At 42.0% G+C, this 24,278-nt stretch overlaps 1 protein-coding gene across 8 annotated transcripts in view; it reads right to left on the bottom strand.

Moving 5' to 3' along the window:
• LOC123761307 (uncharacterized) overlaps nucleotides 1–24,278 on the bottom strand; it is a 183,572-nt gene that overhangs the window by 111,291 nt on the left and 48,003 nt on the right. For all 8 annotated transcript variants that reach the window (XM_069328914.1, XM_069328913.1, XM_069328915.1 and 5 more), the window contains exons 12-15: nucleotides 24,117–24,233; nucleotides 19,544–19,641; nucleotides 14,562–14,754; nucleotides 3,866–4,183 (exon numbers count right to left, since the gene is read on the bottom strand). In XM_069328914.1, coding sequence (XP_069185015.1) covers nucleotides 3,866–4,183; nucleotides 14,562–14,754; nucleotides 19,544–19,641; nucleotides 24,117–24,233 — 726 coding nt within the window. The remainder of the gene's footprint in view (nucleotides 1–3,865; nucleotides 4,184–14,561; nucleotides 14,755–19,543; nucleotides 19,642–24,116; nucleotides 24,234–24,278) is intronic.

Raw genomic sequence — 24,278 nt, 5'->3', positions numbered from 1 at the left:
ACTTTAATCTTTTCCTCTCCTACCACCCCTATTATTTTTTTTATTTGATTTTATTGCAATGCTACAGTTTACAGAAAACACACACTTATATAACAATATACCAATCAGTGTTCGAAGACCTCGTCCAGCTCCTCGGGGGTAGGGTGCTACCCAAGATACAGCACGCATTACCCCTCTGAACAGCGACACTGAGGCGCTGGAACATAAAACTGGCCGCTCTTGGGTCTCTAGTCTTCCCAATGAGTTCCTCGCCCAGCTCCTTCAGGAACTTAAGTGCACATTTACCCCAGGCGCCCAGAGTCTCAGAGCCTATTGGTACGAACCTGTAACAACGTTCTAGGTCCCTGTACTTGTTAGTTTTCTGGGTCTCCCTGAAGGTGGCCGCCCCGCCTCCCTCAGCTGCGCTGTAAGGTAGATAGGTATCAGCCAATGTGGATGCACACGTGTAGTCCCACACGACCTGTTTACCTTCCCTCCACGGCTGCAGGGTGATTCCATCTGGGCGTTTTTGGCTGTTGTCAGGTCTGCACAACTGAGGTTCCCTTTGTGCTGGGCACCCAGCTGAAGCCAAACTTCTCTTGATGATGTCATTGACTGTTTCATGTCTGGCAATCTTTCCCTGTGTCTTGCGACAGATGAGACCATGGCTGCCGTATTGGTCTGCCCGTGCATGGCCGCAAATACACCAGTGCTCGGTGGAGATAGGGGCGGCAAGGCGCAGAGCAACACCAATACTTAGGGTCCGATGGTCCAGGCGGGTGCCCAAGGCGGAATTAGGGACTGCCAACAGGAAGTCCCCGGCATGGGGCGCTTGCACAGCTAGAAGACGCGCTTTTTCCTTCCTGGAAGCTGCCTCCAGCAATGATGTGGCGATGTTCTCCACTATGGGGCTATCCCATTTGGACTGCAGTCATTTGGAAAAGTCGGTCGAGGATGAGAGTTGACGAGAGTGTCCCACTGACCGGCTCCTTCCACGAATTTGGGATCATGAATCCCAATGGAGTCCCTTAGGTGTTCCGGTAGTATTTCCTTAACTAATTCACCTGTTGCATTGGTCGAGGATAAGAATGCTGGCAATGCTAACTGTGTCGCCTTGCGAATACCTATTCCCCTGAGTCTAACTGGCAGCGTTGCTTGGTCCCATTGGTCATCTTGCAGGGAGAGGTTTAACACTTTCACGGTTATTGACCTTAGGAGTGTGTCATATTCTGTTAATTTTGGGCTGTCGAAGGAGGGAGCACACCTTAGGAAATAGGTCAGTCTGGGCAAAGCCAGGCACCTTGTGAGAAGGTACAAAGCATCGTGGGCGTCCAAAGCCCCTATTCTTCCCTCCATCCTCCTCAGGTCGTTCAGCTTTTCTTCGAGGACTACCTCAATGGCGCTCGAGCCCAGAGGTGCCCCTAGCAGCACACTGTCGGTGGGAGCGATCACTTGGGCTCCTGGCAATATGGTTCGCACTGCATCTATGGTTGGTTGGCTAGATGAGATGATTTCACACTTTAATGGGTTTAGGGTGAGTCCTAACTCCTCTCCCTTAGATTTCACCAGCTGTAGATCTTCTAGCAGGGACTCCTGTGTCCCTGCCAGGGTGCCATGCGTGGTTTCCTCCGAGGCTATGGGTCCCCCTTCTTCCAGCTAGAGGTGGTACTCCCTATATATATATATATATATATATAATCCACATTGTTAAAAGAATTGCAACCGGGAGTGCTACTGCTCTCACACACGGATCCCGCAGCCTCTCTGAGACACAAATTTCTGTGTGTATTGAAGGGCGAAGAGGTAGAACAGCTTGTTGACAGAGCCCGGGTGCATGGGGGAATTGTGTAAAACTCCGGTTTGTGTCTCAGAGAGGCTGCGGGATCCGTGTGAGAGCAGTAGCACTCCCGGTTGCAATTCTTTTAACCACGTCGTGGCGCAATCGACTAAGGCGAGTCTGGGATCATCCTGGACGTAAGGTCGAACCCTCATCACGGCTCTTGTGGATTTCTCTATTTGATGTATCACGCTATTGGGATTTCTGTGTGTATTGAAGTTCTGGGTAGGCCCAGAACTACATTCACTTTGACTGATGCCAAAGTCTAATATATCCATATCAGCCTGGATAGCTCCACAGAAAAGCATAGAAAACACTCAAATACAAATAAAATATAACATATTCAATGTGTGCAGTTACATCTTCATGCAAAACATGCCAGGATAGGCTAAACTCTGATAATTAGTTATGAGATTATTACACCATAATAATCATTACAATTATTATTACATGAGATTATTATGATGTATTACTACATCAGAACTGCTTAGTTGTTGTAATCATGCATGAATATGTATAGATGTATATAATAAAGATACAGTATTATAACAGCAAGAAACCAGCATTGAATGTAATGAAATACCAATTTCTGGTTAAGCCCCAGTGGTTCCCTAAAGCTTTCTCAATGAGATGACTTTCAACTACTAGATTGCATCAGCCATGGAGTTCAGCCTACCAGGGTCCAGCTTCAGAACCTGTCCCTTCACAGCTGTACAGGGATCATGGGACATTACCACATCACCAGGGAAGGCACCCAGAAAGTCAGTGAACCAATACAGATCACAGCTAGTGTTCAAAAAGCACTGAAGTCTCACAACCCGGCCAATGAATTCCCCCAACAGTGTAAGCAAATAATACAAAATCTCTTGAAACAAATGTGCACTCATTCACCCCATTCTTCCCACTTATTTAGGGAGGGAGGAGGGGTCGGGTCCCAAGCTGTCCACTGGCTTGAGCATTTACAGTAGTTCCAGAGGAGATGCACATACAAAACTTCCCTAACCGATGCCTGTCGAGTAAAGTTCCTTTTCACTTTCAGATCTATGACAAATTTAGTCACTGGATTTATATTTTGGTTGAGCCTTCTTCACAATCGGTGGTTTACCAGATGGCTACTAGTTAACGTGTGCGCTTAACACTAATGCTATGGCCTGGGACCAAATAACAAGAAACTATAAGAGCGGAGGATAACCTCAGGAGGAGAATGACCCAAGTTGAGGCACAAACTGAACCCCAACTGCTAGCAAGTGAAACAATCCAAAGATATGCATATGACTCTGTAACCCCAAAAGTTCACTTTAGCAAACAGAGTGGTAGACAGAACAAGTTAAGTGAGAAGGTGTGAGACCAAAACCATCAGTAGTTTCAAAGCGGTATATGGCAAAGAGTACTGGGAAGACGGGAAGACAAGAGCTTAGCTCTCATCCTATAACTACACAGGTGATCACACTTGGGTAAATACATGCGAACATTCACTAATAGCATGAACCCACATCATAATGAAATGGAAAGTTTATAAGGAAAACACGAGACATCAAACTCAATAATGATATTGAGGGAAGAGACAAAATAAATGTGAAGTGGGCAGCTCCTTATTACTGCACTCAGTTGACATGTAGATGCTGGTGGAGGTCATAGATAGCTGTCAGGGAGGCCACCAAGTAGTTAGCAGAGGAGTGCTCAGCAATCACTTTTACACTGATAAGCACTTGGAGGGATTTTGAGTGTAAAGGATAAATGAATGAACGTTTTGGAGGTCATTCCAAGCTTGATAGCATCTGTCTTCAATGTAGATTTTTCCCTTGCTCAAGTATGACCCAACAGGGCAACTTTGAGAATGTTAAACACAGTTAATATAATACTGAACACCAAATGGAATTGGTATTACAAATGCTATTACACTTGTTCAAGACTGTTACAATTGCTATACTTTGGAAAAAGTCAGAATTACAATCATTACTACATTGTCCTGTGTGAAGAGACAAAACATTATTAGTGTCATATGTTACAATTAGTGAACAATATTACTGTCATATTTAAAAATCTTACTTGTGGATTCAGTAGTGAAATCTATGGAGGTAACATTTCCATTACCAGCATCATTCTTTACTTGTGCAGTGACCTTGTAGTTTTGGCCAGCAATTGCATCAGGGAAGTTCACAGTCACTCTTCCATCAGCGAAGACCAACCCACTCTGCGATAGTTCATGAACTGATTTGTTACAGGTTAGGTTTGTTTGTATTGTGACGATGTAGGTCAGATCTGGTCCATTGTAGTTTTCACAGTTGCCAGATATTTGAAAATCACACTTCATTTTGTTATAATAGTAACTACTACATTTCAATCCCATCACGTTCACGTCTGGCACTGTAGAGGAGTTAACTGGTTAATAATGGTAATAGTGATGGGCACAAAATGCTTAAAACACTGTAAACAACAAGACTTTATAAAATCCTTACAGGGAAAATGTTATCTACAATTAAAGTCTAAAGTGTTGCTCCACAGTAATATTATAAGACAGATGCAGGCAAAAGTTACAAACCTAACATCTAAAAATCACTCAAAATATATACTATACACAAAAATACAAGTTTACATATCAATGTACTTATCACAAATATTGATAATATATACATATGTGTGATGTGCATATTATTACATAAGTGTTGTTGCAGAAAAAAATTATGCTTGTAGTATCCCATCTTCCTTATAATCTCTTTCATATGAAGTTTTCAAGTTTCCAATGGTTCTGATAAACATTTCTTTTTTGTCTTAGTTTTAGTCTATTTTATACTTAAGCCGTCCTATTATCTCTTGTGTTTCAGATTCAGTAGTTACTTCATTAGATGTCTTTGCTCCTGTTTAATTTACTGATATGCTATTTGGAATACGGTCCCAAAATAATTGTTGTGTACAGTGTTCTGATTTCAATCTTATGATATCATTATTTATTTAAGTATATTTCCATCACTGCTGCAATGTTTAGCTTTTATTTTTATTACTTTCAACCTTTTAATTTTATTAAATATCAGTTTGTTCTATTCGAACAGCATATTAGAGTGTACTGTATTACATAAATACAGATACAGGATGAGAGCTACACACCTGGCAACCCGTCCTCGACTCAAGTCCATTACATCCAGCGGTCGACCCCACAGACGCATTCATAAATTTTGATATGCTGTTCATTCAAAACGGGAATTTTGTCAAGTATAAATTAATATTATAATATATTAGCATATTGTGTATATATAGGCATAGGTTACGTTAGGTGTTTAGGTTCTGTTGGCGATTATTTGTATTTGTAGTACGTGGGTGAAGCATTTATAGCGTTGTGATTCGAACAAAATTCGTCAGTTTGTTCTGACGAACACTTTGTTCAACACTTGTTCCGGATATGTTCGAACGTCAGCAGTTGTGAGTCGTGTGTAAACGCTTTTCATTCATAAACAGGGGGTTTGGTTTGGTGGGTGGACTGAATCACTTTTGGATCTTTGTTTGGAGGACGGGCTGCACGACTCACAACTGCTGACGTTCGAACATATCCGGAACAAGTGCTTCACTGACGAATTTTGTTCGAATCACAACGCTATAAATGCTTCACCCACGTACTACAAATACAAATAATCGCCAACAGAACCTAAACACCTAACCTAACCTATCCTATGCCTATATATACACAATATGCTATAATTTTAATTTATACTTGCAAAAATTCCCGTTTTGAATGAACAGCATGTTAAAATTTATGACTGCGTCTGTGGGGTTGACCGCTGAATGTAATGGACTTGAGTCGAGGACGGGTTGTGTATAAACTGCTTTTCATTCATAAACAGGGGGTTTGGCGGGTGCATGGAATCACTTTTGGATCTTTGTTTGGAGCATTCTTATTGGTCTATTGGAAACCACGAGTCAGAACCTGAACCGCTCGGAGAGACACAGGGAGCAGTGGCAAATGTGAACACCTTACATTTATAGATAATCATGTCTGCTACACTTAGTAAAGGCATCCAGAAAGTCAGCAAAACAAAACTGACTACTGCATGGTTAGACTGCAGCCTCAACAATTGCCAAAATAATTCCCCTAACACTGAAAACAAACCGCCAAAATTTCGCGAAACTAGCACGAGCCAGTTTTCCCACCTTCCCTCATCGTTTTGGGGGAAGAGGGAGGCGGACCAGGTCAGGCGGCTCTTCCCACCCTCAGTTCTTATGATGGAACATTCCGATGCCCTGGGAGAGGGATGGTGTGTCATCTCCAATTTTTTAATAAAGTGATACTCTAGATGAATTGATTTCTGGGTCCAGTGATGATGCTTCTGATACAAGTAGCACAGATGAACAGAGTGTTAGTGGCTTCCATGGTGATGTTTATGCCTGTGGTGGCGGTGCCAGTACAAAGAGCACGGGTGAATTCACGAGGGAGGACTGTGATAATTTTGTACCACACAACCCACAATTTGATGATTCTGATGTTGGTGTTAAACCCACTTTCCCATATACAGGTGAAGATATGAGTGATACCAGGACAAACTAGGACAGAATTTTGTCATTGATCTTTTACTAGATCTTTACAAGACGACCTTCTTGAACTAAATCTGCCATCAGAACAATAACACTCTCTGCTTTCAGACAACACACCGCCCCCTTGTTTGAATCTCTCAACATGCTAAACATAAACTCACTCCACACATTCTCTTGTGCCATTTATATGTACAAAACCTTGTTCCTAGAGGCAAACCCTGACCTGAAACTCTTCCTAGACAGATGTAACAGAACCCATAATCACCACGCTAGAAATATATATCTCTTTGATATCCCCAGAATCAAACTAAATCTGTGTAAACACTATGTAAATAAAGGGACCTATTTTTTGGAACTCACTCTCTTACGAATTAAAAATCTGACTAATTTATCACTTATTCAAAAGTAACACCAAAAAGTATCTAATTTTATCCTCATAGGTTTCTTCCTAGTGCTTAACACCAACCTGTCTTCTTAAAAAGAACGTCGCTTTTGGCCGTTTGCCCGTATGGCCGAATTTGGACGTAATTTGAAAATGAAAAAAAAATGAAAATAAATTTGAGATTTTTTTTTCAACAACAGTAAGTTAAGGGTCCGCTGGGCAGGAAATTCTTATAAAGTTTCAAAACGTTATGAAAAACATTAATTTAAAGTGTCCTCTTATAACCTCTGCGCGTACGCCGGCCGACTCAAATAGAAAACGGAACAGAACGTCACTTTTGTGAGTCGATTTCATTTCAAATTACGTCCAAATTTAGCCATATCGCGCATACGAGCCAAAAGTGACGTTATTTTTAAGAGGGCGGGTTTAACACTCGCACTGTATCGTGTGCTGCCCCAAAATATGTGCCCAAGCCATATAACGTCACCTTGTAATCACTGTCATCTTCTTATATCTTGGTTGTTATGATGAATGCAAATTTTACTACAATGTACCTAAAAATAATCCTCAAATTATGCTACTCCTCAAATTTTACTAAAATGTAGCTACTGATTTTCTTCAAATTTTCTTACAATGTACCTGTTAACTTCTTTTCAATTTTGCCACAAATTACCTACTTAAATTATCTAAATAAATTATTAAATTAGAATAAGGACCTGTTCGAAACGCTATGCGTGTTAGTCACTTTACAAGAATGTCAAAACATTAATTCTATGTACTTTCATAAACCCATTGTACCTTCTTGTGCATATATATATGTCGTACCTAGTAGCCAGAACGCACTTCTCGGCCTACTATTCAAGGCCCGATTTGCCTAATAAGCCAAGTTTTCCTGAAATAGTATATTTTCTCTAATTTTTTTCTTATGAAATGATAAACCTACCCATTTCATTATGTATGAGGTCAATTTTTTTTTATTAGAGTTAAAATTAACGTAGATATATGACCGAACCTAACCAACCCTACCTAACCTAACCTAACCTATCTTTATAGGTTAGGTTAGGTTAGGGAGCGGAAAAAGTTAGGTTAGGTTAGGTTAGGTAGGTTAGGTTGCCGAAAAACAATTAATTCATGAAAACTTGGCTTATTAGGCAAATCGGGCCTTGAATAGTAGGCTGAGAAGTGCGTTCTGGCTACTAGGTACGACATATATATATATATATATATATATATATATATATATATATATATATATATATATATATATATATATATATATATATGTATATATATATATATATATATATATATATATATATATATATATATATATATATATATATATGTATATATATGTATATATATATATATATATATATATATATATATATATATATATATATATATATATATATATATATATATATATATATATATTAAATATGACCGAAAAAGTAAGATTAATAATTCTAACACGAATTTTCTCAATCTTTCGTACATTTCTTTTCACTGTTGGAGGTAAATCAAAAATCAATTCTCCAAAATTCATTTTTATTTCTAGTCTGACGCGACACGAGCGCGTTTCGTAAAACTTATTACATTTTCAAAGACTTTAGTTCACAAATACACAACTGAATAGAACTTACGCATCTCCGATTTTATATCTACATTTGAGTGAGGTGGAAGGGGTGATGTGGCATTAACACAAGACAGAACAAGAGGTGGCATTAATAGGGTATTAATTTCATCAACACAAGACAGAACAAGAGGTGGTATTAATAGGGTATTAATTTCATCAACACAAGACAGAACACGAAACAATGGATATTGAATAGAAGTGTTTGTAGAAAGCCTATTGGTCCATATTTCTTGATGCTTCTATATTGGAGCGGAGTCTTGAGGTGGGTAGAATATAGTTGTGCAATAATTGGCTGTTGATTGCTGGTGTTGACTTCTTGATGTGTAGTGCCTCGCAAACGTCAAGCCGCCTGCTATCGCTGAATCTATCGATGATTTCTGTGTTGTTTACTAGGATTTCTCTGGCGATGGTTTGGTTGTGGGAAGAGATTATATGTTCCTTAATGGAGCCCTGTTGCTTATGCATCGTTAAACGCCTAGAAAGAGATGTTGTTGTCTTGCCTATATACTGGGTTTTTTGGAGCTTACAGTCCCCAAGAGGGCATTTGAAGGCATAGACGACGTTAGTCTCTTTTAAAGCGTTCCACCTCACTCAAATGTAGATATAAAATGTAGATATTTAAAGCGTTCCACCTCACTCAAATGTAGATATAAAATCGGAGATGCGTAAGTTCTATTCAGTTGTGTATTTGTGAACTAAAGTCTTTGAAAATGTAATAAGTTTTACGAAACGCGCTCGTGTCGCGTCAGACTAGAAATAAAAATGAATTTTGGAGAATTGATTTTTGATTTACCTCCAACAGTGAAAAGAAATGTACGAAAGATTGAGAAAATTCGTGTTAGAATTATTAATCTTACTTTTTCGGTCATATTTAATAATATATGTCTACAGGAAAGACTGCTACCAAAATATACTAATATATATATATATATATATATATATATATATATATATATATATATATATATATATATATATATATATATATATATATATATGTGCACAAGAAGGTACAATGGGTTTATGAGAGTACATAGCATTAATGTACTCTTAATATATATATATTGGTAGCAGTCTTTCTTGTAGACATATATTATTAAATATGACCGAAAAAGTAAGATTAATAATTCTAACACGAATTTTCTCAATATTTCTTATGTTTCTTTTCACTGTCGATGGTAATTGAAAAATCAATTCTCCAAAATTCATTTTTATTTCTAGTCTGACGCGACACTTGAACGCGTTTCGTAATAACTTATTACATTTTCAAAGACTTTAGTTTACACACACACAACTATAACCTGCAAACACTAAACAGAGTTCTACTATGCTATAATTTAAACCTATCTTAACCTTTTATCTTATATACCTGCATTTGGGTGAGGTGATATGTTACAACAGTTTTGGTATACACTTTGATATACAGATACACTTTGTCCGCTATCATCCCGATTGTTTCATCCTCAGGTACGTTGGTAAACAGTGATTCTACGTCCAACGATGCTCTTATCCCTGTGGCCCGAGTTCCCCACAGTAAGTCAACAAATTCCTTTGGAGACTTCAGGCTGAAGGTGCAAGGGACATAAGGATCAGCAAGCCGTTGAGTCGCTACGCCAGTCTGTACAAGGGTGTGGGTATCTGGCTAATGATTGGCCGAAGTGGGCTTCCAGGCTTATGTGTCTTGACATTTCCATACGCATATCCAGGCTTATATTTATATTATATTATATTATATATACATATATATATATATATATATATATATATATATATATATATATATATATATATATATATATATATATATATATATATATATATATATATGTCGTACCTAGTAGCCAGAACGCACTTCTCTGCCTACTATGCAAGGCCCGATTTGCCTAATAAGCCAAGTTTTCCTGAATTAATAAATTTTCTCTAATTTTTTTCTTATGAAATGATAAAGCTACCCATTTCATTATGTATGAGGTCAATTTTTTTTAATTGGAATTAAAATTAACGTAGATATATGACCGAACCTATCCAACCCTACCTAACCTAACCTAACCTATCTTTATAGGTTAGGTTAGGTTAGGTAGCCGAAAAAGTTAGGTTAGGTTAGGTTAGGTTAGGTTAGGTAGGTTAGGTAGTCGAAAAACAATTATTTCATGAAAACTTGGCTTATTAGGCAAATCAGGCCTTGTATAGTAGGCTGAGAAGTGCGTTCTGGCTACTAGGTACGACATACATATATATATATATATATATATATATATATATATATATATATATATATATATATATATATATATATATATATATATATATATATATATTATTTTAGACTAATGCCGGGCATTAGTCTATTTTATTATTTTATATATATAAATAAACCTTACACAATGACATTTTTCTAGATCTTTTTAATTCTATCTTACTTTTCACAAGCTTGGCTACATACTACCTACAGGAACTAATGCCAAGGGTGTACATGAGTGCGCTGCTTGCAAGCACACAGAACGAAGAAACAAGAAAAAAAATCAGTGTGTACCTGGTGCATCGAGTGCAAGGTTGCACTGTTTACCATGGACTGCCAATTGGTTATCACTCACTTCTGAAGTACTGAGTGTGTAATACAGTGTATGACTGTACATAGTGTAAATAAATTGAATATTAAACAAGTAATATTGCGACAATAAATATTTTACGTGGACAAATTAGTGACATGTATCACAGTTCCTTGGAACATTACGAACGTTTTACTGTGTCCATATTGTAAAGGACACAAATGTGCATCAGATATGATAAAAAAAACCCAGCGTTGAATGTAATGAAACGGCATTTTCTGGGTGAGCCCTGGAGGCTCCCTGGAGCCATCAGACTAATGTGTGATATATTAGACCGGGGCATTAGTCTATGGAGTTCGAGCTACCGGGTTCTGGCGGTTAGAACTTTTATCATCTATGTCAATAGTCTCCCTGTGACACCTCCATCATGTTTTAGTATTTAAAACAACCTTTTGTGTGGGACACCGTCAAAACGGTGGCAAAATGGTTTGGCTGGCCCCCCTCAAGCCAGCCAAAACCTGGTCCCCCCAGAGGGGTTGCAGGGAGCAATGACCCTGGAAAATCCCCTTGTGGTTGAGGGTTTTCCTTGTCTGCCATCATCCAAGGTCTCTGATGTTGATAGAGTTCTCTCTCAGAGTACCTACCTATCTGCTCTTCAACGGGGGTATTCTGCACATCCTGCAAATTCCTTCTGGTCTCATGTAGTGTTATTTCTGTGTGCAGGTTTGGGACCAGCCCCTCTACTATTTCACATGTAAATTATTATGTATGTCTCCCGCCTGCACTCAAGAGAATATAGATTTAAGCATTTTAATCGCTCCCAATAGTTTAGATGTTTTACTGAGTGGATTCTATCAGTAAAGGATCTCTGCACGCTCTCCAGGTCAGCAATTTCTCCAGCTTTGAAAGGGGCTGTCAGTGTGCAGCAGTACTCCATTCTAGAGAGCACTAGCGTCTTGAAAAGTATCATCATCGGTATAGCATCTCTAGTGTGAAAGGTTCTTGTTATCCAACCTGTCATTTTTCTTGTAGTTGTGACGGTTACTTTAATGTGTTCTTTAAAGACAAGGTCTTACGATATGAGTACACCTAAATCCTTTACATTGTTTTTTCGTTCTATGTTATGATTTGACTGCATTTTGTATGTGGGTTTCCGTTTTTATATTTTATTTTTTTCCGTAGCGCATGAGCTGGAACTTATCTTGATTAAACGCCACATTATTTTCTGTAGCCCATAAAAAGACCTGCTGATTTACATCTAATTGGAAGTTTGCTGTGTCCTCTATACTGTCTACTTTCATAAAAAAACCAAGTGTCAACTGCAAAGAAAGATACAGTACTATAGATATTGTGTCCTTGTTTATTTCCGATATGAAGATGAGAAAAAGTACTGGAGCAAGCACAGTACCCTGGGGGACTGAGCTCTTCACGATTGATGAACCGGATTTTATTTTGTTGACTATTACACATTGGGTTTTGTTGGTCAGGAAATTGTAGACCCATATGCCTATTTTTCCGGTAATACCTTTTGAACGCATTTTTTGTACAATAACACCATGGTCACATTTGTCAAAAGCTTTGGCGAAATCTGTGTAAATTACATCATCTATGCAGAGTGCATAGGCATACTGTCTAAGGCTTCTTCAAAATCCAGTGAGGATAGGGTGATATCTGATATATGATTTGATGTTGGTACCACATCCATAAAAAAATCATTTGGATTATCAATCTTCAGTTAGATTCAAACAAACCATGTTCGACCTCCAAAATCCCCGCGCCCGAATATCAGCCCAAGACATGTTGCCAAACACGGCAGCCAGTGCAGCAAACTTTCCAACGTCATGGGCACGAGGATAGACCGCAGGCTGGTTAGTTAATAACCCTGCGGACGACCTGGGAGACCTGAGCCCTGGAACAGGGAACGAGGGAAACCGCATCAACCCAAAGCGCATCCCCAGGCACTGAAGCCGAAGAACGCAGATAACGGCGAAGAGCCGGAACCGGACACAACACACGATGCCCCCTTGGCCTGACCAACCAAGCATCAATGACCCAAGGACCCCTCCAGAAAGCAGCCGTCTTGTTCTTCGCCAGAAAAGAAGTGACCCGGACCCGACCCCCAGAGGCCAATGCCAACAGAAACAGAGCCGCGGAAAAACAATCTTGAACCGAAGAGGCCACACAAAACTTCTTTGTTTGAGAGTTTGGCCTCTTCCTAAACTGATTCCATTTTGTTTATCTTTTGTCTGTGGCCCCTCTAACAATTTATGTTGAACCAGTTCTGTTTTCTAGTTCGGCCTCTGTTTTGGCATAAATTGTTTTCGTGCCTTCATCATATATTTCATAAAACTTGGCATGCATCTCATTTACTGCCTTGCCTAACAACAAGTCTTTCCAGTCAAATTTATTAAAGAACTTTTTAAGTTCATCATAGTGTTCTCTCCTTAAATCAAGTTTTCAACTTCTTCGTTTTCTGTATTCTCTTCCAGATTATAGCACATTCCATAATTTATTTCCATAAGGACAGGGTCACTCTTACTCATGGGGGGGGGGGGGAAGTACTGAATGTCAAATCTCTTCTTATGTCCTGGTGAATATATTTCCCTCCTACATCCTGCCCGAAACGAGGTGCGTAATGGTGGCTTTAGGCATAGGTCTATCCATAAATCCAACATTCTGTTTGTAACTCATCTTGTATGTATATACTTTTACCTGAATATACATTTGATTTGATTTGATTTGATTTGAATACCAGATCCTGCACTGAAGGAACATCTCCTTTCCTAATTCTTGTAGCTTGCTTAACGTGTTGATATACGAATGTCTCCACGGTGAGATCTGCAAATCTGCCAGTCCAAAAGTGCTCTGTTCTTACTTCATAGGCCTCCCAGTCAATCGATTTCAAGTTGAAGTCACCAAATCCAACAGTTGTGATCTATCCTTATCTGCTTTTTACTATAATCTCTTGTGATCATTATGAGGTGTTCTCATTTGTCATCCAGCTCCTACTTTGTCTACGCGTTGCTTGCTGATGGACTGTAGGCATAAATGGTTCAGTTTACCAATCTGATTACAACTCTCCAGTGCGATTATGTCAACTTCTCCTAGGTCATTACTAATTAATTTATTTACCTTTAGGTATTCTTTCGCCAGCATAGCAACGCATCCACCTTTCCAAATTGTAGTGTCATGTTTCGAAATTGAGTAGCCACTTGGGAATATGCTCCCTACTACAGTCACTGTACTGCCTTTCCCTAGTCCCACCACTCCATAACCTGCCCCCTACTCCCACAACCTGCCCCCCTACTCCCACCACTCCACAACCTGCCCCCTACTCCCACCACTCCACAACCTGCCATCTACTCCCACTCCCCACAACTTGCTTATCTATCTGCCTCACACACACTATCCTCCCAATTACCCATCCCGCAACCTACCCATCCACCCTCGCCATGTGACTATATAATATGTTATACAATAGTGTAACATGAACATTTGGTGTAACTTATCTAAGAACATATAACACCATGTAGTATAACAGTTTGCCTCAACTGTTCAGGGAGAACTGATGAAAATATATATAAGTGCTTTTTAGCACTAACTGAATAGCCACATCTGCAGTAAAATATAACATATAAATCAAGTTCTTACCCTCAGCAAGAGTACTGGCAACAAGGCAATGTTGAGGACTGTGACCGTCGGAGTTGCTGGCCACAACACAAACACTGTATTCGGAGTATGGCATCAGGTCTTTGATTTCTGCTGGTGATGATCCTTGCAATACCTGTGGCCATGGTTTCATCACAGCATTGTAAGTTCTTCCACAGCTCTGGTACTTCACAAACTGTGTTTAACGTTTATTAAAAAGAAATAATCATATATTAAATTCTTTTAAGTGGGAAGAAGAAAGCATGTGTGCATAATGTTTCTACTCTCTAAGTGAAAGTCAACAAGCTGAAAATGAAATACAATGCTGAATTTATTTTTTCATCTCTTATTATGTGACACTTATGTAATATTTTGGTACCATACAATTGAGTGATTTATCACTGATAATTTTGTTATTAACTTATTTAATGTCAACAGAAGTCGTCATGACATGCATATCAATTGAGACAGAAATATAACATAATGAACAGGTGAGGAGAGGAAACATTGTAAAAAACAGTATTCATCTAACCTTTAGGTAAAGGTTTAAACTCTTGGCCTATAACTCGTCAACAGGAAATGATTAACTGGAAGGAATAGGCGTCTGTGATCCAACAGGAACAGAGGGCTTATCCATAGAGAATGGAACACCGTCTCCTATCATTTGACATTATGAGAGGCTTCACAAACCATATTTAACTTTCTTTTGGGCAATCAGTGCACACAATCCCTACACCATGAGCAGATAGTGATCAAGAAAAAGTACGGAAAATACTAATCACGGAAAAATAGCAGACCTGTGTCTTAAGGCACCCAATCAGGGGTGCACAGAGCGCCATATGGAGCTTTTAGGTATAGGGTGTGTTCAAAACTCCTACATGTATATGGGGCTCACATCCTGTGCCTCAGGACTCCAGTAAACAGACGCCATCTTGAAAAAAAGTCTTCAGCATCCGTGCTGGCTGTGCAAGTCTTAGTACTGAGAAAGCAACCAAGGCTGGCATATGCAGGAGCAGTGCACAGCACTGCTGGCAGCAAGGGGGGCCACAGCACCACTTAGTATTAAATAAAATAGGGAACTGAAATTATTTTGGATTGATAGTGTAATAGATGATCCTGACTGTGATAAAGACTATGAACAACGTCCAGATATCAGTGAATGTAATGCTAGTTATGATATTCACAGCATGAGGTAAAGACACCATTGTTTTCTATATCTATGCATTATGAAACGACCTTATATTCCTTCACAATATAACCATGTTGAAAGGGATTCATATTCGGGATTTTGCGACTGGGATGTGATAATAACAGCAGTTTTGTAGCTACTCATAGTGAGAAGTGTAGATTATTGAAGGCATTGTCTTGCATCATGTGACTGCTGGTGTCGTCTGCTTGTGGCTCCATGCTGTGTTTTGATTTCATCACCATACCCACCAGAGCTGCTTATTAATATGTTATGGTGCATATAAATGTTGATAGTTATATATAAATTGTGTATATAGCGTAATAACAACAAGAACACTGTATGGTTGATCTAAGAATATAATGCGTGTCACCATATATGAACCCAATATTTTTTAGAAGAGCGATGTTCCACATATTGAACTATATAAATTCCACAAATTATACACTTTTGAATAATATTACTGCAAGCAATTATATATACAACCATTCACAGACACTGAAATAATTATGAAAAAAAATGTATTTGGGGCAGCCTCTGTCGCTAGGCTGACCTTAGAATCTTGTTCTGTGTATATAAACTCTCAACACACGATCTTTGTTGTTCCTTATGGTGTATAAAAATGTAGATAGTTATATACAAAGAGTGTATATAGTGAAATAACAGCAAAAACACCGAGTGATCTTTGAATATAATATACATGTCACCGTATATATGCTCCATAATCTTGAGCATAGCGATGTTCCACACATTCAACTATACAAATTCCACAAATTACACACTTTTGAACAATATTACAGCAAAAAAAAAAAAAACTGAGAAGAAACAAAAAAAAAAAAAAAAAAAAAAAAAAACGAATGAGAGACATTGAAATAATTATGAAAAATTATATTCGCGGCTACTGCCGCCTCACGGGGTGGCTGGGTCGAGTGTCTCCGTTAACAATATAAGAAGAGAAAATAATTTTTTGGAAATAATTTATTTTTAGCACACCACGGGGAGAGTCATATTTTAATGCAGTGTAATGGTTAAACTAGCCACCTGAGCACCATACAAATGGCGATGGACAAGCGACAGAAAACCCAGATGTGTAAGTCAGAAGAAAAGACCGAACCAGTGAGGTACCTCACTGGTTCCTTCACCAGGTCCTGGTGAGGACCCTTTCGACCTGCTGATAAAGGCAGAGCCACGGGAAAAACACCCGGGTTCGGACACTGAGCAAGCAGCGCCTGAAACCAAGGTTGGGCCGGCCACCATGGGGCCAAAAGAATCACTATCCCTCTGTAAGATTCCAATCTAGTCAGGGCCTCGAGGAATAGCCGGACTGGAGGAAAGACCTATAAGAACCCCCATCTCTACCAGTCCAGCTGAAACCGTCCAACGCAAACTCCTCGTAATCAGGGAACGGCGCCACATACAGAGGAAGACGCAGAGACCAAGCCGACTCGAAGAGATCCACATCTGGGCGTCCTTATATCCAGCAAAGCCAACTCGGTGTCGACCGTCCACTCTGTGGAAAGTAAAATGAAGTGAGACAGGCCGTCCGCCAGAACGTTGAACATCCTCTGAATGCGAACAGCGCAGAGAGCAAAACCCCGAGAACTCAGCAGAAAAGCAACCCGAAGTAACCAGCTCCAAAGAGGTGCGGACTGAAAAGAACCCTAACCCCCCCCCCCCACGGATGAGACAGTGAACCATGGGGAAACAGGCCGAATGGAGTCGGATCACTGAGCCCCAAGGAATCCGAACCCGCTGCAGTGCCTGCTACACCGCGACAAACTCCAGCAAGATGCTGTGAGCTCGATGAAAGGATTGTGACCCCAACACCCCTGGCCAGACTGATGAGCACAGGTCACAAAGCCCCAATCGAGCACCGAGGAGTCCGTGAAAATATCGAGCAAGAGAAGGGGAAGGTGCCATGGTACCGAACCCCCAAAACCCAAAGAGGAGGCTGGTGACATAGCAACATGCACAGGGACACCGGGGGACAGACCCATCTGTCGTGCAAGCGACAAAAGGGGGACAACCCGAGAAACCAGAACAGCCTCCAGAGCCAAACCCTGCCCAATGGAAAAACCAGAGGGGCAAAGTGCAGGTTCCCACACTGCTGCTTGAGCAATCGCCGAGTCCCCTGGGACCTCCACAGCAGCAGCTGGCAGCAAGACTGTAGCAGAAGTAAGGCCTCAGGGGAGGGGGGGGGGGGGGAAGAGAAAGCAAGGCCATTCGAGAATCCCAAACTAGACCCAACCTAGTCCGAACCTGGAATGAAATGAACTGGGACTTCTTCCAGTTCACCAGGAATCCGAACCCTGTGAGATGCGATAGAACCAGATCCCTAGCTAGCAGACAAGCAGACTGGTTGAGAGCCCAAACCAACCAGTTGTCGAGGTAGGCCAAGACCCCACAGACCAAGCAGACAAAGACTGGCCACTATAACCCACTAGTTATAGTGGCCCAACGAGGCGAGTACAACCTGAGTCAAGCAAATAAAAACCCGATGTGTCAGGTTCAGCCCAAAAGGAAGACAGTGAACGAGGTAAACATGGTGCTCCACAATGAAACCGAAGCAATCCCTGAACCTCAGATGAATAGGGACATGCCGATAATTGTCCTTGAGGTCCAATGAAATCATCTAAGTGCCTGGGTTGAGAACGAGCCAGGCTTGGGTCACTTGGTTATTGGAAAGGAGGGGCAAGGAATCAACCAATACTGATGAGACAAGGCCAGAACATATCGGAGACCCCTGGCAGTCCTGGTTCGAGACCAGATACCAGTGGGCACCTCACAGAAGAGACGAGGATGAGTTGACCACGTTTAAGCAAGCCCACTCGAAGCCGACCAGTTGGATGAAAGAAGACAAGGCTGGCTCTAGAAGACCCGATTCTCCCGAAGGAGGAATGGCAGTCCACTTCCACTGAAGGCCGTGAGACGTGGTCGTTTGGACACGACCAGAAAAGCCCACAAATCGTTGGACCAGGCATGAGCAAACAGAGCCAGCCTTCTCCATATTGCCCAGTCAAATTGGCAACCCGTGAAAGGGCCGTCGAGAACCTGAAATGCCAGACTTCTGTGTAAAGCGAGCACCGTGCTGACCAGACAAAGTGAACGGCATCGAGACCTCCCCCCTCCGCCGACCCAGAATCGACACTACTAGCCTACTCTTCCGAGAAGGCCGAGACAGACCTTCCTTGGACACACAACAAATCAGAAATAGGACAGCCACTCGTGGAAGCAGCCGACAAAAACAGAACAACACTGTCCTCCTTGAACAACAAAGACAGAACGGCAAAGCTGAAAGAAGGGATATGGCCCAAGTCCTGTCCAAAGACAGAGCCAACAGTGCTTGCTGACAAACCTAAGCAAAGCTCCCAGCGAATAAATGAATAGTCCGCCGGCCAGGACGACTCCGGAACCTCATAATGCATCCAATAATTGCGGAACAACTGAACTAAAAAGAGGTCGGATCCATCACCGAGGCATAAGTTGGGTCGTGCAGGAAAAAGCGCCCTCGGAGCACCAAGGGCCTCCCGAACTATTGCAGGAGAATAACAAGAGGAAGAAAACCTCCGGAAAGACGAATCAATGGGGCCCAAAGGCACCCAGAAATAAATCCTAGGAGGAGGCCACTAAAACTCAAAGGGAAGGAGGATACGAAAATTCCCTTCCCTGCAAAAGCAGATCCTGTGCAGAGGACACAAGGGCCCAAGCAGGCTCAAAAGGAGCCCGAAAGCTCCACCTGGACTCCCCTTGAACCCCGAAACCCTACGGTACGAACACATACACAAACCAATTCACTCACCTGGTAAGTAACAAAGTACAGTTCACCTTCCACCGATTTCCAGTTAATGTTCAGCTGACGGCGCAGGCCACTGGCAGACACTTCCGAGAGCACTGGAGCTGTGGGAGTACGATTGCCAGGTAACATGATGGTTATATAAGACAGGTAATTATTATGATGATTGGTTCATTTATTTAAGCTCCCCATGCCCATCCCGTGGGTATTGGTGTAAGGGTAACAGAGGAATACAATGAATTCAGGAACCAAACCCCAATATTTGTTCAGCTAAGTTACAGTGATAATGAAGTACTTAACAAGGAAGCAATGAGCATAAATAACATGATAATTTATTTGCAAAAAAAGAAAAAATGGAAGTCGTTACTATTACTGTATAATAATATGCTAAAGTGAAACACATTTTAGAAAACCCTTTAATACATTTTGTGTATGGGGTTGTTACGACCCTGGGTTCTTAATTGGAAGCCAGAGGTCAATTTGCATTCTTAAATAAATATTTATACATTAATTGATAGGATTGGATTATGTAAGAGGGATATTTAATTAAGTTACTTTTATTCAAGGCATTTCATATCCCTGATATGTTTTTGTTTCCGTCTTCCCTGCCAGTCGTAGGAATATCCTTGTTGGTCACAGAGCTAGAAAACTTTTGTGTTAATTATAAATTATATTATATAGAGCGAGATATTAGCTATTCTGAGAATTGTTAAAGTACCTAGTAATGAATGTCTGTGAAGACTTGTAATAGTTGATGCTGTACGATCAGTTCAGTATCTATCCAGGCAGCGATCTTGAGAGCGCTCAGGTGAGAACTGTTCCTTCTTCTCTGGCTGGTTCTCTGTGCGGTCACACATGACCCTGTGGGCTCTGTTCCTTACCTCTCCTCCTCCTCCTCCTCTCGATGCCTCAAAACGTCATCGTTTTGACCACGAATTCTTTGTAATGTGTGACTGTGAAACTGGAATGGTGATGGATATGTTATATTCCGGTACAGACACAAACATACTCTCTCAAGATCCTCATGGGTTTTCTGGCAGTGTAGTGAAGATGGCCATGGAGCCACTGCTGAACAAAGTGCACATTCTGTACACTGACTATTATATGAGCCCCTTGCTAACGAAGTTCTTGCTTGAACATAACACGGGAGTGTGTGGCACTGTGAAGACACACAGGAAATAAATGCCAGTTTTCTGTGGGGAGCCCCGTCGGCTCCCTGAAGCTATCAAACTTACATATGCCATATTAGTTTAGTGTCATCAGTCCTTGGAGTTCTGTGGACTTGCCGGAGACCAGCGCCAGAAACTGGTCCACTCAGAGGGGAACAATGGCAATATGAGCACTACATTTTTGTTTGTCATCAACCAGGGAAAGGCACCCAGAAAGGTAGGCGAACCAAAACAATCCTCTAACTGGCGAAATATGCACCCTACGTCCGAACAGGGCCAAAGAACTCCCCCAAAAGTAAACAAGAAAACAAGCAAATTGTAATCCAACTAGCGCGCCCGTTCGTGCGCTAGTTGGATTACAAATTGTAATCCGTTAGTGCGCCCCCCCCCCCCTTTCCTCGACAGGGAGGAGGGGGGGACCCTGCTCAGGCGAGCCGGCCGCTTTATCTCCAGTTCGTAGACTGATGTGTCGGTATTAAGACGTCCTCCCTGGCCTCGTTTCTTGACTTGCTTTGGTGTGTTAGGCTTTGCCAGAATAGTGTGGTGTGGTGGCCAGGTGTTCTTTTAGTGCACTGGGGTGCAGGCACCTAGGGCTATCTTCCCTAGGTGCCCGGTAAGTACTTCCCTTGTGGGTCAGGGTTTCCTTCCCTGGGTCGTTCAAATCTCACTCCCAGTTGAGGGTTTCATTGCTTGATGTTATTCTTGCCCTTGAGGTCCGTCGACGACCCCAACAAAAAGAAAGGACAGTCTGCAGGCCAGGAAGACTTCAGCACCTCGTAACGCACCCAGTAAGGAAAAGAAAAGTCAAACTCAAAAGAAGGATCCATTAGCGAGACGTAATCCGGGTCTCGCAAGAGGTAAGCCACAAGGGCCTCCCGCACCTCCCTCGGCGGGAGGCTGAAAACCTCTGGAAGGAGGGAACCAAGGAACCCAAGAGAACCCGGATCCGAACCCGGGAGGAGTCGAAATCATATCAAACTTGTACAGAAGGAGGGGAAAGGAAAACCCCCTCCCCCTGTAACAACAAACCCCGCGCCGAGGGTACCAACACCCAAGTGGGGTCAAACGGGGCCCAAGCCCCCCCCCCAAGTCAGTTCCTCCTCAGCCCCGGGATCCTCCTCGTCAGGACCCGGTGCCGAGCAGTCCTCCAAACCTTCTGCCTCTGGAGAAAAGGCAGAGTCCACTGAAAAAGCAGGGATGAAGGGGGCCCTTTGGCACGACCCAAAAGCCTCAGCAAGAGGAACAGGGTCAAATGCCTCCGAAACCGAACCGAAAGGGACAGTCCCCGAAGTCGCCAGAGTCTCGCCACCAAGAAAACCCTGCCCCGACTCCGAAACCCTCAGACGTTTGGGAGCCGGGATGTGTGGGGTTGGGGACAGGATGAACCACAGTAGGGAAAGGACAAAGAGGCGCGGCCAAAACCAAAAGTCGAGGCTACTAACACCCCCGGGGTCCGGGGTCCCTATAATCAAAGCGGGGGGACAAGAGGACAGAGCAACCTTCAAACTCGCATGTAGCGAGGTGGGACTCAGAGGTCTCCTCCATCGGACCAATGAGCCCCGATGGGGGTTTCCAGGGCTCTTAGGCTGACTGCTACGGGAAGACCAGGCTAGGTACTGCTAACCGTTTACCCAAAGCTACGAAGCAAACAAACTAAAAGCTGAACCTATGCAGCTTGTGCAAGCACCGGGACCTAGCGGAGGGCCACCAAAATCATACAAGTGGTCCTACAGCCATACCAGGCAGACCTCCACCAGGAAAAACAAAACAAAAAAGAAAAACCCTGCAAAAGCACAACTTCTCCAGGGGGAAACATAACCGGTCGCTATGCGTATATCAGGCAGCTGCACAGTACCTTGTGCAGCTGCCGGCGACGATACTACCTCCTACTCAAGGTCAAACAGGAGTAAGAACCATCCCAGCTGAAACCCCAAGGGCGGGTAATCACCAAGCAGCAACAGAACCACGCGGAGGTAGTCTCCCTATGGACTAAACCTCAAGGGCAGTACTTACATGGCACCTAGGGAAGGTGTTCCAAGGTGCATGCAGCCCCAGTACTCTTGTGCTACTCCTGGATCGCACACCATCAACACAGAATAACAACACCACTATGCAGCACTGCTCAAAAGGATGGAGCCAGAGTCGATCAACCGCCACCAACACATCAGCCTGTGAACTGAGGTTGCGCAGCCGGTGCGTGAGGTCTGGCCCCCCCCCTTCCCCCTCCCTGGGAGGGAGGAGTTGTGCAGACAGTCGCGACGGCTGTCGTTACGTCATGCTTGTTTACTTGTTTTCGATTGGGGAGTTCTGCTTGCTAGTTCAGCTTTCGGATTACAATTTTTTACCAGCTGTAGTTTGTTTTGGAATTCCTACATTTCTGGGTGTCTGACCTGGTAGATGGCATACATAACCTACTTCCAGTTACATTGGGGGGTGTCAATAGGCCATTGCTCCTCGTGCCTCTCTGAGAGTGCTAGGCTCTGGCTCTGATCCCCGGTAGGCCTAGAACTCCATCGATTGACTGTTGCCACGGTTTAATATATACACACCAGCCCGGTATAGCTCCATGGAGCCGAAGGGGATTTCGACAGAAAACATGTGTGGATGATTCAAGAACCCATCTGGACGGCCAATTACTTCCATGGAGGAAAGGGACTTCTTTGCGTCAGAGCTGGATAACACACCCAGCCAAGCAGGCACTCCCACAGCCGAGTGGTGCATCCACCCTGCTGCCAGAGCCAGGCAACACTCCTAGGGCAGCCAACACCAGCTCAAGGAACACTTCCTTTTGGTTGAGAACGTCTTATTACCCAAAGTTACCAAAGCTTCCTAGCATTATGTATGTAATGAAGAAATACGATATATTTACTCAATACAATATTGACACTGAGTTTAGAACATGAAAAAAACATATTGTTACTCTGAAATAATATAATTTTATATGAAATTAGACAAAACTAAGTGACAGGTGACGCCATAGGAAGTCGATGATCCAAATGACAATGTTGTGGAGCGACTTATCCAAGATATATTGTTGCCTGAAGTGTGTTTGCTGGTATATCAGCCTCCTGTACCTAACCTAACTTCCAGGCAATAATATGGGTAAGTCCCTCCACAACATAGTTGCTTGGATCGTCGACTACTTATGGAATCACCTGACTCTTAGTTTCGTTTAATTTCGTTTAAAATTATATTATTTTAGAGCAAAAATATGTTTTTCTTTTTCTACATTGAGCACCAACATTTTTAGTGAATAAATATATGTCTTCATTACCTATATAATGCTAGGAAGCTTTGGGTATTTAGTTGGACAGCTCTAGTACAGTCAACACTTCTCTCTAGTGCAGCCATCACTAGTCCATGGATCACTTCCCTCTAGTAGAACCAACACATGTTTAAGTAATACTCACCTCCACCACAGTTACTGTTTTGACAGCTGCAGGTACCAGTGAAGCGGTCACATATATTACTCCTGCACTTGCTACAGGTCTCACTACAGTTAACACCAAATGTTCCAGGTGGGCATTCTGTAACAAACAATAAAGATAAAACCAAACATCCATTTCCATCAG

Source organism: Procambarus clarkii, chromosome 22 (genome assembly GCF_040958095.1).
Source record: "Procambarus clarkii isolate CNS0578487 chromosome 22, FALCON_Pclarkii_2.0, whole genome shotgun sequence".
Taxonomy (NCBI): domain Eukaryota; kingdom Metazoa; phylum Arthropoda; class Malacostraca; order Decapoda; family Cambaridae; genus Procambarus; species Procambarus clarkii.
This window is presented reverse-complemented; position numbering and strand designations above follow the sequence as displayed.